This window comes from Euprymna scolopes, chromosome 42, assembly GCF_053919585.1.
Source record: "Euprymna scolopes isolate OS-2025 chromosome 42, ASM5391958v1, whole genome shotgun sequence".
Classification (NCBI taxonomy): domain Eukaryota; kingdom Metazoa; phylum Mollusca; class Cephalopoda; order Sepiida; family Sepiolidae; genus Euprymna; species Euprymna scolopes.
The window spans coordinates 30,562,598-30,582,940 of NC_136523.1; the positions used below are offsets into that span (position 1 = coordinate 30,562,598).

The window sequence follows — 20,343 nt, forward strand, 5'->3', positions numbered from 1 at the left end:
TCCAACATAATTGTCCTCGAGCAAGTTAATGTCACCAGCATTGGGGCCTTGATCATGAAACATCAACTGAGATGGTCTGGCCATATGACTCTCATGTAGGACTGCCATAACAAGTGCTCTTCAGTCAACTAAATGCAGAAAATCGATCCCAAGGCCACCTGCTACTTATATATATAATGAGAATAATGGAAATAGTATTCTGACAAAATAGAGAAATATAAAGGAACAAACTGAGTTATGTGTTCATCAACGTTTCGTCTTTATTTCGAGACCTCGTCTGAATGAATGAGATTAAGAAAACAAAAACAGCAGTACAAATATTTGAAAAAATTTTATGTGCAAAGTGACGCTGTTCTATTTCAGAAACGGAAAAAGACGCTGGAAATTCAAAAAAGAGGGGAGTTTGCGTTGTTAAAGAAAGAGAGATTTTTAATAACGTTATATGGTGGTTAATATGTTTTTAAAAGATATGGATGCAGTTAATATTCTTTCTGGAAAAAATGTCTTAAAATTCAAATATAGGTGTGTAACAGAAATGAAATCAGTTTTTATTGATTGAGATTATATGTATTAATTATTTTAGGTGTTTCCATGGTGTGAGAGGGTTAACCTGTGTCTACAATTAAATTATGTTCTTTTAATAAAAGTTTACTTATTAATGGCACTACATTATAGAAACTGCTACGTTGTTTAATAGTGCTTGAATTTGCGACAAGGGCTGATTCAAGAAGTCTCTATCACGGTTTATTTGTAAATAAATTTAACTATTTTTGCTTGTTTAAAGTCAAAGGTATGATTATGCTGCAATGAATGAGAGAATAATGCTCTTAAAAAATTGCTATTTCTTATAACTCTTTTATGTTTAATGAGACTTTTTTCTAATTTACGCTGGGTTTCACCAACGTATTTATGATAGCAATTTTGGCAAGGAATAGTGTATATGCCTGCATTGAAAACTGGTTTGTTTTGGAGATGTTTTGTTGTATTTAATATTTGTATTAAAGTTTGTGATGTGGTTTGTATGATTAGAATTCCTAGTTTGTTTAGTCTGTTGCAAATTATTGTATTATTGGTGTGTGTAGGTAAAAAAATATCTCTGTTTATGAGAGAACAGTCTGGTGCATATGATTTTAGTTTATTTATCCTGGAAAATATTTGTGTGGCTTTTCACTTAGCATTGGATATGAAATATGTGGGATATTGCAAGGTTTTGAAAGAAAGAATATTAACTGTTTATATCTTTTAAAAACATATTAATGACTATATGATGTCATTAAAAATCTTCCTGTCTTTAACAACACAAGCTCCCCTCCTTTTTTGAATTCCTGTCTTTTTCTGTTTCTGAAAAAGAACAGTGTCACATATTGCACATGAAAAAGTTTCAAATGTTTGTACTGGTGCTTTTATTTTCTTAATCTCATTCCTCCAGAGGAAGTCTCGAAATAAAGACGAAACGTTGATGAACACATAACTCGGTTTGTTCCTTTCTCTCTCTCTCTCTCTCTCTCTCTCTCTCTCTCTCTCTCTCTCTCTCTCTCTACTATTATATATAAAAGGAACTTTGTGTGAGTTTGTTCCTTATGAGCTCGAAAACAGCTGGACCAATTTTTATAAAATTTCATACAAAGGTACTTTATGTCCCCAGCAGTGTTCTTAGATAGGTTTTGTATCAAAATGTCTTTGATAAGTATCAATAATTGATAATCAAAATAATATGGTGAAAAAAGGAACACGCGATTTTGACCTAACTTAACACCTTATACAGACTAGATCACAAGTACATTTGAGAATTTCTATTACCACACAAGCCGAAAGGCCTGATATATAAAATCAAGAGTAGTTTCTTTGATATGACAGGCGCAAATTCAAAATTAATGTTTCTCTTTAAAACACAATTGTACCATGATACTTTACTTTTTCATTTTAAACTTAAATTCCAGCCATTATCACCACACAAATAGTAAGGCAAGGTATATAAAATCAACAGTAGGTTCTTTGATATGGCGGGCGTGTTCGAAATGAATGTTTTTCTTTAGAGCACAATTGAAGCATGATACTTGAGTTTTGCATTTTAAGCTTATTTGAAAGCTATTGTATATAAAAAATAATTTTATAAAATCAACAATAGGTTCTCTACAATGTAGAATAAAATGTATTGTGGACTAAGTCACTACAGGGAAGCATGTGAAGCTTCGTTCAGGTGCACCGTGATGGGTCTCTAACTAGAGCAGGCAATGAATCGATTTGATTGAAAAATGGCCGATTTCACCAATGTCGATAACAATAACAATATGGAAGTGTGAAACATTCATAGATCCTCATTCAATCCCAGGCAACGTCAGATCTTCCTATTTGTAGCATATATATCAGTACTGTATGTGGATGACTATAGTGCTCCTCACCTTGAGTTGAGCATATTGAGAAGTGAAACACGAATTACCATTAGCATATAAGCGACGCTCTTTGTGTAAACAAATCGAGCGGAGGTATTTCGAACGATATCAAAACATCGTTAAACTCACTACTCGTTCAAGCAGCCGCCAATAGCGTAATGGTTAGGAGCCTTGACTGCCGTACAAACGGTCGGGTTTCAATCCTGGCTTGAGGTAGTTGCCTGTCTAGCCGCACTGATGAGCTGTGAAACAGCGAAACAGTACTGTATGTGGATGACTATCTATCTATATATATATATATATATATATATATATATATATATATATATATATATATAATATATATATATATATATTAGTGGCCTGGTAAGGCCACAGGGAAGACAATCAAGCAAAAACAAAAACAAACTCTAAGCAAAATTCATCCCAAAGCAGCAAAACTAAAGCTGGCTTGCCAGGACACTATATATAAAAATGTAGGCAAATTTGGGCATATTTTATTAGTTTGAAAATATAGCTTCTTTTTTTACCAATTGTCATAATATTTTAACCGTAGAAGAGTATTATAATCTTCAAAAAGTCTACAAATTTTCATGTAGTCTCGTCCCAAAGAACCAAAGATTTGAGGATTTTGATTTTCAGTTTGGCTACAAGTATATATATATATATATATATACCATCTTTTTTGGAAATTTTATAAGTTCTCTTGATCAGAATTTAACATGATGGCTTGTTGGAAAGGTAATGACCTGAATTATATAGTGGGCTATGTGACATTTGTCCTTAAGGGGATCATCCCTTATCCAGAGCCTGTTTTTGGCACTTTTTTACAACCATAAAATGTTTCAATCATAGTCATTTGTTTTCCTAGTTTTGCTGTTATTTCAGATCATTTGCAACCATAGCAAGTTTTAGTCTCCCCTCCATCAAAGCCAGAGGTTTTGGGCAAATATATATATGAAAATTATAGGAATAATACTTTGTGACGGAGAGATGAAAATGAACAAACCAAAATTATGTTTACATGTTCATTAACATTTTGTCTTTATTTCAAGACTTCCTTCGGGTGATTGATTTAAAGAAATATAATACCAGTTAGGTATGTACAAAATGAATGCTGATACTCAAAATGTATAAACATATTGACCCCTCCCTTTACTTAAAAATTCACCAAAAATCAGGAAACTAACCCATTTTAATGAAATTTTCAGTATTTATCAAATAATGATCACATAATATAATGAACACATTATTTTCACTTAAATCTTAGTGGAAATGTATTATTTTGTTTAAACAAAAAATATGTTTGCTAAAGTTATGGTTTTCAGTTGTAAAAAAAAAAAAAATGCATGAATTTATTTTTGCTTTTTTATGAAAATAAAGCCTTGTAACAATTAAAAAAAAAAATTGAATTTTTACAGGAACATTACGAAAAAAAGCTCCTAAAGTCTGTACTAATGAATTTGATAAAACTTCAAGAAAAATTAATTTCTCCAGCTACCGATATTATTGCATTAAGCATTGTTTTTTTTTTTAATATTTTCACACAAAAAAATTATTATTTCAAAAGATATTTCTACTTTTTTTTTTAATTACAGGTTTCACATAATTTTTATATGCAAGATTCTAATATATTCCTTGCTTGAATGAATGTGAAACTTTCGGCGTAACATAATTTTTATGTAATCTTGAAAAATAATTAAACTAAAAAATGGTAAAAATTAGACAAACGCTCATGATAGGAATGTACAGAGACACGACTGAGAGAGAGAGAGAGAGAGAGAAAAAAAGAAAAACAGCACCCCTACTTCCTTTAAAACTATTAGGTTGGTGCATAACTCCTTTCATAATAGACTTTATTAATCGAAATAAGAACTATTGGAATGGACACATTTTTGCCAACGAGAAACAAGTTTATCCCATTAGCATAAAAAATCCATAGTTCTGGAAGCACTGAAGTCATTGATGGTCGATTCAGCATCATCTTGGCTTTTGAAGCATTTTTCACGCAGGAAGTTGTCACAATGCTTGAAAAAGTGATAATCGGTGGGTGAGAGGTCTGGTGAATATGGCAGATAAGGCAGTCTCGTTACCCAATTCGTTCAGCTTCTGAATTGGTCCCTTCATATTGACCAATCTCAGCCACGTACGTTGGAGCTTCTGGTACATTTCTTTAATTTGTCAGCAGTACTTCTCAGCCGTATAATCGTTTTGCCTGAATTCAAGGAGCTGTGAGACCAGCCACAGATCACCAATTACCATAACCTTTTTTTTTTTTTTTTTTTTTTTTGGTGCAATTTCGGCTTTGGGAAGTGATGTGGAGCTTCTCCAGTATCCAACCCTTGTGCCGAACATCGCCGGTTGTTGTAGAGGACCCACTTCTCATCACATGTCACAATTCACTTGAGAAATGGGTCGTTTTTGCTTTGCTCATGGAATCTACGCTTAGGTTTAGGCACAAATAAAGAGTGAGGGAAACTAGTAATAGTGTTTTCTGCTAGACTGGTGTTTCTTGTGAAAGTTTGGCGGAGGGGGATCATAGAATGGAGCTCAGCTGAGCACCTGCCATGAAAATAACGATAAAGCAGAGACAAACTCACAACATCTCTTCTGTGAGAAAGAGGTTGCAGGGAAGAGAAAAGGACATCCCCCACAAGGCTACGAAGTCTATTTTGAACTCTATCAAGGCAGGATAAGTCCTTTCTAGCAGCTCCTGCCCAGATGTGGCAACAGTACTCCATCCTTGGACGTACCTGGCTCTTATATAGATAGAGAATTGCATCAGCAGTGAGATATCTACTGGATTGATACAAGGATCCCACCATTTTCCCAGCGGCCTTGGCAACAGATTTAATGTATGTGTTCCGTTTAAGATCAGGAGTAAAGGTCCAGCCCAGAAGCTTGTCAAAACATGAGGCCTCCCCAAGACGAGAGTCATTCATTTCAATTGATGCCAGATGGAGATCAGAACGTTGATGATGTAAAGATAAAAGCTTGGTTTTAGATGCATTAAAAGTAACAAGCCACCTCTTTCCCCATAGATATTTACAAATGATGTAAGGATGTGATTTGGAAGATCATTAATATAGATCAGGAAAAGAGTTGGGCTCAGGATGGACCCCTGAGGGACTCTAGCATTAATACTAAGAGCTTCTGATTTCTGCTCATCAACCACCACTCTTATGAACCTATCAGAGAGAAATGATTTAATAATTAAGAAGACATTTCCAGCTATACCTTAGCTGGAGATCTTGTGAAGTAAACCTTTATGCCATACTCTATCAAAGGCCTTTGATATGTCAAGAGCAATTGTCCTAGAAAGGTAACCGCCATCGAGAGATTCACTAATCCTATGAGATATAACTAAGCACATCTGCTGTAGATCTAGCAGAACGGAAACCGTATGGCGTGTCACACGTTCGTTAGTGGTTCCTGAGCCAAACGCTTCATTGATATCACAAGCTGTCTCGACAGCTTTTTGGCCTAGTTTGAATTAAACAAGAAAATCGTTCGGATTTGAATTTTGTTCATGCTGTCGAAAAGCCTGCAAAAAAAAAAAAAAAAAAAATGAATGAAGAGATTGAGAACGGTAACAAATAACACAATGCGATAGAGCAAAAAACATGCTTCAAAATTATATACAGCATGGCTATATATATCAATGAATTAATTCAGAAATCATATATAAAAGTAACATGTGAGAAAACGAAATATTGTTTTTGCACCAACCTAATACCTGACGTTATTTTCAGACAGCCTTTCGACTGTCTGAAATTTTGTGTTTGTGTATAATCCATTAGGCGAGGACTTTTTCTTTCGGTTGAACGAAGCAAGAATCTCTCACTTTTGAGAGCTAATTTAAACTATTTTCTGTACAAACAAGGTGTTTTTTTTTTGTTGTTGTTGTTTAATTCAATAACTTAGGACTTTATTTTACTAATTATCTTTGAAATAGACCCAAACACTAATATTTATCTTTCAAAGGATTTTTACAATAAATTTATTTAACTTCAAAATTTAGCTCATTTAGTTAGCTTGCCGTGAAAACATTTTCCATAACTTTTTTTCACGTATACAAATATTTTCCCCCCTTTGGAAATTAGCTTTAATCTTTAATGTTTCAAATATAATCAAAAAGTACTCTCAAAGAACTACAAAAAATATATCATAAAATGGCTTTCAAAATTACGTTCCCCTAATTTTTCGGCCATTTTTGCTGTACCTAATACCAGTACAACATTTGAAAACAGATTTGTTGTGTTTGTGATGCGAGATGGATGTTTCTATGCTATGAACGCTATGCACACTTTGGATGCTACTGGTATTTTATTTCTTCAAATCAATCATCCTGAGAAGGCCTTGAAATAAAAACGAAACATTGATGAACATGTAATTTTGGGTCGTTCCTTTTTCGTCTCTCCATGCTTTCGAATTATCGAATGTCAACCATTCTGTATTTTTATCAGTCGTATAAAGTTTCGGCGTACACTTAAAACGACAAAATAGAAACTCGCCTGAACAAAATTAGTCGCCGTTAGAAAAACTAGCTATGGACGAACGATTGTTCCTTTTTACTTGCATCCCCACGAGAACAAAGTTGGTTTTTAATGGGACAAAAATTAAGCTTCCCACAAAAAGGGAAACTCTGGATTGGAAAAAAAAAAAAAAAAAAAAAAAATTGGCCCAGTCGAGAAAGATTTCTTTTATTTTGATCAAAGTCAGAACAGGTACTACTTTTTAGTCCTAGCCAAAAAGCCAAATGAACTAGATGAACTTGATTTATCTTTCTTAGCTAGCCTATGTCTCGACTTGTTTATAAAGATGGCGACTATAATTTTCAGGCGTAGTTTTCATTTCGGCGTTTTATATCCCCCCCCCCCCAATTTTTATTGTTACTGTCATATTTTTTAAAGTAAAGAAAATAATGTAACACCGTAGTAATGGGCTATGAACCCAAATTATCCTAAATAAAATTAAGCACTGGTCCGTGGTCCAGTGTTTGAACTAGACAAAACAGGATTTCAGATTTTTCCGACTGATTACGTAAAGAGCCGACAGATGCCGAAGCGAAGCGCTTCTTTTGCGTAGGCAAAATCTGTTTTGTTCGGTTCAAAAACTGAATCACTCAGTACCTGAAATTGCTCTAGTTGAGAAAGTTCAAATGTACCAGAAAAACTTTTCTCCAATTATTTCTTGCATAATGGATTAATTTGACTGGTCAAGTGCTGCGCCCTGCGGAAGAAAAAAAAAGACAAAATTAGCCGATAAAATATGGTAGTTTCTTTGGGAACCAACCGCTTCAAGATAGCCGAATTTATCTTATTACTTTCTTAGTCTGTCACATTTCTTTATAATAACTGTTATTGAATAATTATTTCTGTATTTGCTGAACGTTCATCTTTTTAACTACACATGCGTTCGGTTCAACATCGTAGCCAGTGGGGTTTTCTTTTTTTTTCCTTTCTTTTCTCATTCGTTCGTGAATCTCCCGCCATAAAATCGCCCCCCCCCCCCTCCAGGCGGTGAAGGTAATGCTGAACCGACTTGGTACAAGGCACTTTTCTTCCTCTCATCAGTATTAAAAAAAGAATAGGGACCAAAATCTATATTTTTTTTTTTGTTTTTTGTTTTGGTACGTTAAAAGGGGAGAAAAAAGGACCCTCTAGTTTTATCTCGTTACTTTTGGTTTATAAATTGACCGAAAACAAACAAAACATGTCAATTAAGGCATGAAATGGATTATCGAAAAGATCGAACAACTTCCAGTAAGAAAACTTTATTTTTATTCATTTTTTTTAAAATGATTTTATTTATTTATATTTTTTAAACTGGAAATTTAAAGAGTGATTTTGGAGCTTTTAAACCTGTCGAAAAGTAATTTTTAATGTGAATAATTCTCATCAGAATTTCCGCCATTTTTTTTTTTATATTCGTCTTTTTCTAATAACAATGAAAATAAACATGCCCGACAACGATGTTTTCCGTGGGAAATTCGAAAATGATTTAAAACCCTTTAACTGGGCAGATCGAAAATGATTTTGAAGTCTTTAAAATGCCAATTCGAAAGTTTGCTAGACTAAAGTCTAGTATCATGGTTTATGCGTGCTTTTCAAATATATTTCCCAGTATTTCTAGACTCTGTTCTAGCAAACAGCCAAAACGATTGCTGACAACCTTTTTTCTTTGTGTGAAGCAAGCTGTTCTTTAATAGAATAGTGGCTCCGGTGAAAAAAATAACCCTTTTCTTTCGTTTATAAATGAAAATTGAACCATAGTACTAGACTTTTGTTTTTAAAATTTTAATTCTAGCCAGATCACATGATTCGTCAGGTTAAAGTATTTAAAAGCACTTTCAAATTTACTGCTATAAACATCGTTTTCGGGCACATTTTGTTTATTATTATTATTAAAAAAAAAGGTGTTTCTTTCGTGGAAGTAGGAAATTCGAAATTAGTTTTGAAGCTTTTAATCCGGCGGAAATAAATTTCTGATTATAATTATTGACTATGCAGATCGTGCTTTCAAGTTAAATTGAATTTTTGCGGTCTCTTTTGTTTATTAAATTGTTAGGTAGAAGTACAGAATAGTTATAAAGCACCCTCCCCTCGCTATGTTAAGACTGGATTTCTAAATAAACCCGCTATTTTATTACGATCAGTATGCTGCATAAGTATCAATTATTCTATTAAAAAATTACGGTACTTCTAAATAATCAGCATCCACATGATATTAGTTCTAATGAAGTCTGTTCCGAGTATTGACGAGAAATTATTTTCTGTCAAGTTAAAGGCTTCAAAATTATTTTCAGATTTCCCACTTCCGCGAGAGGAGGGGAGGGGGGGTCGTCGCCATTTTCGTTATAATTACTTTTTTATTTTATTTTATTGTAAATAAAAATAAAAACAAGCATATCCAATCGCGATGTTTTTACCGAGTTTAAATTTGTCTTCCATGTTATAATTTTTTTTTTTTTTAACCTGTTTTCGTTTTTCCTTTCACTGTTATTGACACGATTATATATAAACCAAGATCGATTCTCCAGCTCGCTATCGATTCGCAAAAGTTCTTTATTTAAATATTTGAAGCAAACTTTTAAATAAACATTGCATTGTTGTAAATATGAAACGCTTTAATATTTATTCTCGCAGAAAAAGGTTGCTAACCTCTTTCGTTATTTTTATGGTAGTTTTGTTCAGGAATATTGCTCGATCGAGCTCCAATCTATGATTCTCGTGTTTAAGACATCCCATGAGAAAAATTGCCTAGTTCTGCAACCACTGTAAATAACTTTCCTTTCTCCTTTTGTGAACCTAAAACTAAGCAAAATTTACACGATCAAAGTTTCTTTCCAAGAACTACCTGTGTGTAAACACGATATCACTGATCTGCTTCCTAGTTTAGGCGTTTTCAAGTCCAATATAAACAAATTCTTGTCGAGCCACCCTCTTAAATAATTAAATTCTGAACAGTTTCAACCCTCATCTTAAATCCTCAAGGGATTGTCTCACCATCCATCCGACAAACACATCAATTCTCTTAGAGTGGCTTTTCGGTCTGTTAGTACAAAAAAAATGTAGATAACATTAATATTCTTATATTTCTAACTTGCTAAATATTTATTTATAAAATAAAGCAATATTCCTAAACAAAACTATTTAGTACCTTAAATAAGTTTCCAGACATTTTTTGTATTGGCACTTTTTATTGTTAGTACACACATGAAACTCTAGTTCCTTTCAAAATAATCTCTCCTGGCTGCAATGTCACTAATCCGATTTGAAGAGTCCTGGCGGCCTGGCCTCTTCCAACAAAATCTCTTCTAAACTCCCTTAAAGCCGCAACATAATATTCATTGTTGATTGTCTGTCCAATGGCAACCTAGTGCTGTAAAAAAAGGGGGTCATCATAAATTTCTAGGTAGATTTGCTTTGTTTGGCCTTCTTGGGTCTGGGAGAGCCAGCATGCTTCCATTGGGAACTCTATCTTGGGGTCATAACAGTAGATCCAGCTTTCATTGCAGGTTACCAGAGCATCAAGAACTGCGAGATCTGAATTGATCAGCTCGGATATCTCTCTGCTTTTATGACGACGTCTTTCTTTCTGATCTTCTCTGTGCACCCTTGGGACAAACTTAGCACAAATCTTCCGCATCTTTAGTTCCTTGCGAATCTTTATTTCCACATCTTTATTCCTCCCACACCTCTCATAATCCCTCACAGACTAACTGCCTTCCTTGAATCCCTTCTGCCACTCAAAAACTGATGCTCGATTCATGCAAGATGGTCCAAAAGCATTCTATATGTTTCTGTGGCATTTTTTCCAAGTTTAAAACAGAATTTTATTGCATATTGTTCTTTTAAAGTGTTCTCACATTCAGATTGCAATTTTAAAATTCACTAACTGCGACAATCAGGCTATAGTATGGTGTATTCCAATTCCTGCTGTAGCTGTTCATTTAAACATGAAATCATAAAAATTGGTCAGTCATCTCATAAGACGTGTAACAATAATATATTGAATTTTTAAGAGTCTATGACAATTTTAAATGCCTGTACAAAAAAAAGTTTGGAAAGTTATTGAAAGCACCTCGTATTATATTAAGATCAAAACAATCATGAAATTAAAAATATAACAACATATAGTTAATTATTCCTATTATTTGGATTCTTCCAACTACTGTACTCATCTTGAGTGTTATTTTCACATTTCGGTAGATGTAGCCTCTGACCTTCTTCAGGTATGTTTGCACAGAATTTTGAACAGAACCCTTTATTTGATCCACGGGGGTAGCATGCTCTCATTCTGTCAGCCATGACTAGGTATGAGTCCTAAGTAATACGCAGTTGTATTTTGAATGTTGCCCACACTGAGAATGTAACCTTGTAACTCACAACTGAATTTTACCAAGTACTTTATCCACTGCGTTACGGGTCCTTACATTGATCAAAACATGAAAATAGCAATCTAGATGAAAACAGTAGTCCGTAGAATCCAAATATGAATAATCATTCAGAAACAATATAGTTAGTTAATAAAGTATCTTTTTGCACATCAATATGCAAATTAGTTTACTACCGATGTGGCATGATAAATATATAAAACCGGCTGTTTCTGTTGTGTAGAAATTGAATTAACTTGAAATGCTTCTTTGTTATTAGAGCGAAATTCGAAATATTCAATTTCCAGTAAAACCAATGGTCACTACTTGTCATATCGCAATAATGACTATATCACATTTTCGAAAAACGATAAGGTAGAAAATTATTAATGAAAATAGTTTTTGAAGAAAACAGTTTGAATCCTAACAAGGAAGTTTCTGAAAACTTTTTAACTTGGATCAACTTGGGTCAATTTAGCAAAAATTTTGCTAATTGTTCCGAAAAAGCTGTTTACATTAATAACTAATTTTCCACCTTTATGGTTTTTTGTAATTTTTGAATATGTTTGTTATTGCAACATGACAAGTAAATACCATTGGTTTTTACGTGAAGTGAAATATTTTGAATTTTGCTCTAATAATGAAGCAACACCTTTGAAATATAATGTTTTGATTACATTGTGAATGCGTTTACTCATTTAGATTTTTTTTTTTCTGAAAATATTAAATTCCATCTAAAAAAATTATTAGGATAGAGACATTTCAATTCTGTGTGTCCGCGGACACTATTTAGTCTGCAATACTCATGTGAAGACATGATGCAAGACCCCCCCCCCCAAAAAAAAAATCCAATATCCTTTAAAAACGCGACTTTGCTGGTTCCACTCTGCTGTGTCCTACAACTCAGGAGAGTTCATCCACAAAGCATTTGCTCAAGAATAACTCCCAAGATTAGTAAAGACACTCTGGAGGTCAGCTAATGATGTGGTTACACCAACATCAAAAGCTGACACTGGATCTAGTTCCAGTCCACAGGTCTACAGTGTTTACCACTGGTCCTGCAACTGGCTGCCACGGACCTCCGTGTGTATGGTCTGCGTTCGTTTGGGACGCAAGTATTTTCCTTTACTCACCAAAATAGATTATAACAAAATTATTGCATGCAATTATACTAAGTTTTTCAAAAATAAATTTATATTAATTAAATTATGCTACTTAAAGTGTGGAGTGTGTGTTCTCGCCCCTGCATTAATCTCAAGTACAAAAACAGACTTTATAAAAAAGATTCTTATTTCACAAAATAATTTGCTTATGAAATTAAGTCGTCAAATTAATCTCTATTTCTTCATTAATAAATTTTTTTTTTTTTTTTTTTTTTTTAACTCCTGAACAATGCTTAGTTTAAACAAATTTTTAACCTCCCCTCCTCTCCATTTAAAGGAAATAAAGTTGTACTTTTACAGGATCTGAATTGAACCACTGCAAGTAATACCATTATTTAAATTTCTATAGAGTTGATAGCCACTCTAACCATGTGACTGGCGCTGTTTTTTTTTTATGTCCCCTAACCACAAACTAATCCTAACCTTAGTTCAAACATGAGGTTAGTTTGATTCAAATTCTGTAGAAGCACCATTAAAAAAACTGTATTTGCTTTGATGATTCTTTGTGTGATTCATAATTTCTACTGCCACTACTACTGATGTCATTTTTTAAATTTCTTGCAGGTCAACTGATGATGGGAAGCTTTTAAAGTTGCTTTGTGCATTCACCCATCCCCGATCCCAGGCAACTCTGAGCGCCTCCTGATGAATGGCATCGGATCAACATTGGTAACGCAGTTGCCTTCAATTCCGACCAGTTGTGTCAATCCAAAACTGGCTGCACCTGGCAAAGTTGCTTCGAATTGTGCGTTAAATGAACAAGTTAACTCTTCAATTTTACATTTTCAATCAGCATTAAAATCCTCGTCGTCGTCTTCGTCCACCACGTCGTCGTCGTCGTCTTCTTCTTCTTCCGACTCCTCAGTTGACGGAGATGGAAAACTGTCTGAGCAAGCCTCTGTGAAAACGGAAGCAGCGCAAGTCATCTCGACCCACATGGATCCATCGACTCGTCGAAGGAATCGTCATGCACTATCCAAGGAGTTAGGAGATGCATGTAGTGAGGATAAGATGAAAGCTCCTTCTGTTAAGGACCCCCAAAAGACTAAAGTTGCGACTCTCCCTCGAGATAGCGTAACTGCTCAGAAAAAGGCAGAGCCTATTCCTGAAAAACCTGCAAAGTGGCTTGTAGGGGACCTCATCTGGTCTAAAGTATCTGGTCATCCATGGTGGCCTTGCCTTATCGCTTGTGATCCTGTTGAAGGAGTCTACACAAAACTCAGAGGTAGGCAATAAAATGTCTATTTTTTTTTTCTCTTACTCTCATTTTCTCTCACATACCCTTACATATATATGTATCTGTATGTATGAATTTTTTTTTGTTTGTTTCTAAAATATTTTTCTGATATGACTGCATTGTTCTAGTAACAAATTTCCAGCAGTAAATAACAAAACTCTTCCAAATCTCTATCTCTCCTATGTGTATATACTACTACGTTTACTAGCCAATTAGAAAAGTTACTAGCCAACCCCACATAATTCTTGGAATTTGGCATCTTCGTTCTGTGACGAATACATACATCATAAAGATTTTTCTGTCCATTTTTTTTTTTTTTTTTTTTTTTTTTTTTAAAGGTATAAACATTGAAATTTCTTCAGATGTTTTTATTAAACCGCCTTCATTTAAAAATGAGTATATTGTTGGTCCCTCAATTTATCGGAGAGGGACCTATGTTTTCAGTGGCGTGTGTCCGTTAGTCCGGATGATTGCCAGATAACCGTCCATTAGTATTTCCTGAAATTTTGCCACAAATTGTATTTCATTAAATAGATATGCACAGTAAAAAATTTATTTATTTATTTTTTTATTTATTTATTTATTTTTTAGCTAAAATTTCCGTTGCGTCCCCAGGGGCTCAAAAGGGGTAAAAAAAATTATACTTTTTGCCCCATAGCGTTTAATCCATCCATTAGATTTTCCTGAAATTTGGCCAAAATATGGAGGCCATTATTCTTAATATAAATTCAGTATGGATGACCCTGGCAAAATTCTGGTTCGCATCCCTCTGGGACTTTTAGGGTAAAGAAACATGCCTTTTTGGAGCTCTTTTTTCATATTACTCAAAAACTTGATATGTATGTCTATATAGTGGTTTTTCATGTTGCTGAATTCAAATATACATGTCTTAAGGCGTGAAACTGCACCGTTTGTCGATTTTCACTGGGATTCAGTGTTCCCAGGAGCTCAAAGGGGGTCACAAATGCTCCCAAATTGCAAAAAATTACACTTCTTACCCCATAACTTTTGCTCCATCCATTAGATTTTTCTGAAACTGGGCAAAAATGTGGAGGCAATATTTGGCCCTTCATACTTCTCACATTCATCATTTTTTTTTTTTTTTTTTTTTTTTTTTTTCACTATTTTTCACTATTTTTTTGGCATCATCTCATATGCAGCACCAGAGAGGGACCACACATGCACAGCTTAAACTTTTATTGCTTAAATAATTTGTCTTTGCTTGTTTTATTTTAAAAAAAAGGGGGGTTGAAAAGACATAATAAGTAATGAGTTGAAAAAAAACAAAAAAAAACATAATCACTAAAAGATGAGCATTTTATTATTTTTAGTTGCCACTAAGAAATTAAAGTTTCTGTTTATTATATGACTATTCTCAGTTGTTTCTGCAGAAAACAATTTTCAAGTTACATAAAAATTTTTTTTATAATTCGGCAAGAAGAAATAGATAAAATCTTGATCATTTTGAGTTTAAAATACCATTGTTTACTTATATATACTGTTGTTAAATAATGATATTCATCAAGCTTTTACATTAAACAGTTTTGGTAAATTTTCTTAAAATATATATTATATATGGTAATTGCTTCTTAACAGAAGTTTGCAATCTTTTCGAATAGTTGCTATGAACATGTAGGATGTTCTTTAACCCAGCTAGTCTCACATGAACGCTCACATATGTGACACAAAAACTTTCCTTTTGTTAAGGATGCTTGCATGTTAGCTTTGAATCTTTGAATGTCTTGTCAGGCCACTTTTAGACTTGCATATGAGACCACAAATATGACACGCTAAAGATTGAGCTATTATAGCTTCCTCATAAAACTTAATCCCGTCTATATAATTTTAAGATTGTTTACAAGTTCAGCTTTAGACAAAAGAAACGATACTTGTTTAGTTTAATCAAGATATTAAAAAATGAAAATATTGAACAAAATTTATATTGTACATATCCGTTATGGAATTAAGTTCTCATAAAAAGTTCACTTAATTTGATCAAGTAGTTTTTTTGTTTTTACAGAGGAAAATAAAATTTTGAATGAGATCAATTGTCTTGCATCCATCTTGCCTATTTCGTGGATGAGGAGTGGAGATACCTTTAAACGAAAAAGGGATGAATAAAAGACAAATGAACAAGGGATTAAAGAAGGGCAGAAAAACTGTAAAATAAGTGAAAAAACTAAAATATTTATTTAGGTATTTTTTCTGCCCAGGTTTCAAAATCTCATCAAATGTTGACAAACTTTAAGCAGTGATGGAGTTGTCTCCCTTAGCACCCCCCTCCTCCTTGTCCACGAAGTAGACAAGATAGCTGGGATATGATTGATCTCATTAAAATTTGATTTTCCTCTGTAAAAAAAAAAAATTAATTGACCAAATTAAGCAAAAAAAAAAAATTTGAGATCTTAATTCCATAACAGGTATGTACATAATTTTTTTTCACTAATTTCATTTTTTTAATGTCTTGATTAAATTAAACCAATACCAAAGAAACCTATCACATACAATGCACTTCAGTTCCTGTTGCATGATTTGTGATCCAAATTATTTATCTTCATTTCAAAAATCCCAATTTATGAAAAGATAAATATATCTTATACTTCAATTTAATAAAGTAAAATTTAATCTAAGTGAAACGGCAATTGAATTTCTTTAAAATGATGATGAAAATCAGTGCAAATAGAAACTTAAATAAATCTTAGAAATTGAACATCATCTATTCGTTTTAGTCGTATGATGTTTAGGTTATGTATATAGACTAGCAGGACCTGTGAAAATTCCACGCTTGCTGTCTTCATCTATCTGCATAATTCAATTTTAACAATAATATTTTGTTTAAGATATATTTATGCGAGGTTCAATAATATTAAGCAAAAATTGTCCCTTTCTTCTGTAATAATTATTGTCATTGTCAATTGAATATTCTTTAAGTAAATTGTATATGTCTCGTCTTTATTGAAAATTCTAACAATTCATATCTTTTACTATTAAAAATATATATATAGTAATTAGACATTTTTTGACCGTTAAAAACGGGCAAAAGTTGTGTGTTGACAGAATGAGTGCTTTATGCTAAATTGATGGTAAAATATGGTTAAGTTTGTGCTAATTTTTACATTATTAAATTCTAGTCTATTAATCCCTAACTATGCATCAAACAGATACCATAACACTTGGTTCACTGCATTTTATCATAAGAAAGGGCCAATTTTATTTTAACCATTTTATTTTCTTCCTTAGTGTAAAAATACTTGTCAGTTAAATAATTCCATTTTTTTTTAAGGGTAGCAAGAACGTACACACAAATATAAAATTATGTATTATTGTGGTATTAAACTATATAAGAAAAAAAAAAAAACTTAAAACTTCATCCCATATTTTCCTTGATCTTCACTTACTAACATACCCTGCTACCTTACCTACATCTAATAAACCGAGAACTCTAATTGATTCTTTCAATCTCATCATACTAAGTCTTCTATTCTGCACATATCTCCTTAGACTGTCTAGAGTTAATCTCCCCCTGGAGTCTTCAGAACGAAATCTGTCTTTAAGACTAACATTATACATTCATCGTATCATTCGCATATCACTTTTCTCCATACAAAGCATGTCTTTAACCCTCACTGGCAACTGCTTTTCTTATTTGTTCAAAACCAGCTTCTACAAGTTCAATTTTTGTAGTAAGAAAAATCAAAACTGTACACAATAAAATTATTTAATTTTGATTTTTTATGAGAAATTATTCGTTGTTGTTTGTATTTTGTCTTTATTATTGGTGTCTGTAGACGCGTTGACTTTAATATTATATTTTCTGTTTTTCTTTTGTTGTTGAGCAACATTCATTTATTTTGAATGAATCAGATAATTACTGGCATTCGTTTCCCCAATATTTTTTCTAATTAGAATTCTTTCTAGAAAAACATTTCATATTTATAGGAAGGATGATGTGAAAATTGCCAACATCCCTAAGTGAAAGTATTTCTTTAGAATAAATTGGATTCGAACTTTGCACACTCAGTGCCTAACATTAACCACTGTCACTTCCCTGTTGTTGTTAAATGAGTGATTTCTGTATGAAGCTCAAAGAAAATTGTGCCTCAGGATTGTCTTGCCTGTGTGAAGTCATTCTCACTCCATTGGTTTGTGATTCCATACCTGACGTGTTTCTGCTTGTCACACACAGAGACAAAATGACAGATACAAATCCTGAGCTGACTCCTGGATTTTCACCAGAACCCTATTAACCAGGTAGATCTGACACTACCATGTTCCCACTTGATGGGGAAGTGTTATGAAATGGAAGTGTCAGCATATCATAACTATTAATCCCTTGCAGAAGGTTATGTCCAAAGCAAAGAGGCAACACATAGAACGATACAAATTACATCTATTGGTCTTAGTCCAATATTACTTGAGTTTATGTATCACAACTATCACAGATAATATATCTTCATTTATGTGTGTTCAAAGTCATTCTCTTAATGGCACCTGCCAGTGTTTATTTCATCCCATTCTCATATATCCACGGAAAATTGACATAACAGGTAAAAGGGTGGAGGTAACTCTGCTTGAAACAAAAAAGATGTTTTCTCCCTTTGATCATATTTTGATTGAAACAAAAAGGGTCTTTGGTTTTCTGCTTATTTTGTTATTCACTCAGGACAGGTGTCTTTTGCTTTTTTGCATGCCTTCAATCCTGATGCAGGACCTGCTGTAATAAATGATAGAAACTGAATGGGATGAGAAATTATGAAAGGGGAATTCTGAAGACTATGGGTTCAGTCCCTATACAGGGTAGCACATTTTCATGCCTCAAACATCTTTCCATTTGTTATGTGTGAATTCAGGAAAATGAGACGAAAACTGAGGGAAACTGTTGTAACAAAGATCTTATAAACTGAAAGCATAAAGTTCAATCCCTGGATAGGGCAATAGATTTTAATTTTTATTTCACATAATTTTCCTTACCTCTCTGCCCAAGTGGTTAAAATGTGTCAGTGGACAGATGACCTCTCCAGTCTACAAGTGGTTGACCTTTAATGGTGGATCATTCTGGTTAGCCATTATTTTGACCGCTGTAATCTAATCTTCTTAAGGTGCCTTTTGTTGAACTTGGAATCTTTTATTTAATTTGCAAAGGTAACTTACTCTTGTTCTGTTAGTTGGGGAGAAGTCCTAAATAATTTGTAATTGTATTTTGAGTATTAAAATCTTAACCTCTAGCAGACTCAGTTAAAACTGATTATTACTTTGTACTTACATCTGTTGCACCATGATGCCATTGCAGAGGTTACATCAACCAAAACGTGAGAATAACATCCAAGATGAGAACGGTAGTCTAAATAACAAATTATCAACCTTCATCTCAAAAATTCCAAAACCTTAAAACTGTTTCAATTTTTATTATCTTTCAAATGATGTGCATATGTGGAATAAACTTTGTCATTTTATCAAAGAATGTTTGTTTGGTGTCTGAAATGTTTTTATTAAATGTTGTGTTGTATATTGGGAGGAGATATATCTTGCATAGTTCTGATGTCATGAACAAAAAATGGGAATTAGAATGACTATCTTTCCCCAGTAGAAGATATGTCAGGACATTTAATATTTCATTTTGATATAAAGTTATGTATAGTTAAGAAATGCACTTCAGTGTTGACTTTCAAGCCGATTATGAAAATGTGACGTAGGGTGATATGGCCCTCTGTGGGTTGTCCACGTTAAGCTGTACCCTCAAGCGCCAAACCATCCTGACCTGATTTGCATTTTGAGGGCGCTGGCAATGGTCCTATTGTCATAACTTGATAGGTAGAGAGCATTAGTTGTACAGCGGCACATCTCTGATCTTGCTTGTTAAACATTATGTCACTTTCAGACATGATAGAAGACTCCTATCACTCTGGGATTTATATACAACTGGCCAACTAGTAGATGATTTAAAAAAAAAAAAAAAAAAAAAAAAAATGGTTTTCATCAAACGGAAATGGAATTATGTTGTCTTTTCTAGGACAATTTTATCATTCTACCCTGTGTGTGTGTGTGGAGAGAGAGAGACAGACAGACAAGAAACAGATTAACATCCAAATTTTATTTTATTATATATGTAAAAGTTTCAAAACTTGAACAATGATACCAAATTGAAGGATATCAGAATTGAGATTTTGTAGCTCTGCTTAATAAATCCCTTTTGTAGCTGGTTTAATGTATTCCAATAGTGTGTGTTGTAGAAAAAGTCTCATACTTTTGTTCTTGTAAAGTATATCGACATTTAAAATAAAGTATACAATATGTTGTATGCTTATTTTGTATCTTGATTAAATATTGTTTGGTTTTTATAGTAGTTTGTTGTATTTGAGTGTTTGAAAGTTTAGATAAACATATTGTATGACACTGAGTAGATTTGAAATTGGGTGTTCTTGTTAGAAGTTGTTGGTTGCTATTCTGTAGTATGGATAGGGTGTAGACATTGATTGCATTTTTAGAAATGTACGAAACACACACTGACACTTCAAATGTAATATTTGAAATAGATAAGAATATAAATATTGAATGAATCAGATAAAACATGGTTAATGAATATAATATATATGAAAGAGTAAATACTAAATAAAATTTCAGACAAAATAGAAAACTAGTTTATAAAAATGTGGATAAGTCAGGTAACATGCT

General features: G+C 33.2%; 1 protein-coding gene across 5 annotated transcripts in view; it reads left to right on the forward strand.

Moving 5' to 3' along the window:
* The window catches only part of LOC145266986 (histone-lysine N-methyltransferase NSD2-like), a 136,816-nt gene that overhangs the window by 21,681 nt on the left and 94,792 nt on the right, over nucleotides 1-20,343 (forward strand). For 3 of the 5 annotated variants that reach the window (XM_080122829.1, XM_080122832.1, XM_080122831.1), the window contains exon 2: nucleotides 12,999-13,659. In XM_080122829.1, coding sequence (XP_079978955.1) covers nucleotides 13,080-13,659 — 580 coding nt within the window. In that variant the 5' untranslated portion in view covers nucleotides 12,999-13,079. Of the gene's footprint in view, nucleotides 1-7,495; nucleotides 8,159-12,998; nucleotides 13,660-20,343 lie in introns of those variants that run through there. The other 2 variants (XM_080122830.1, XM_080122834.1) reach the window with 1 other exon arrangement.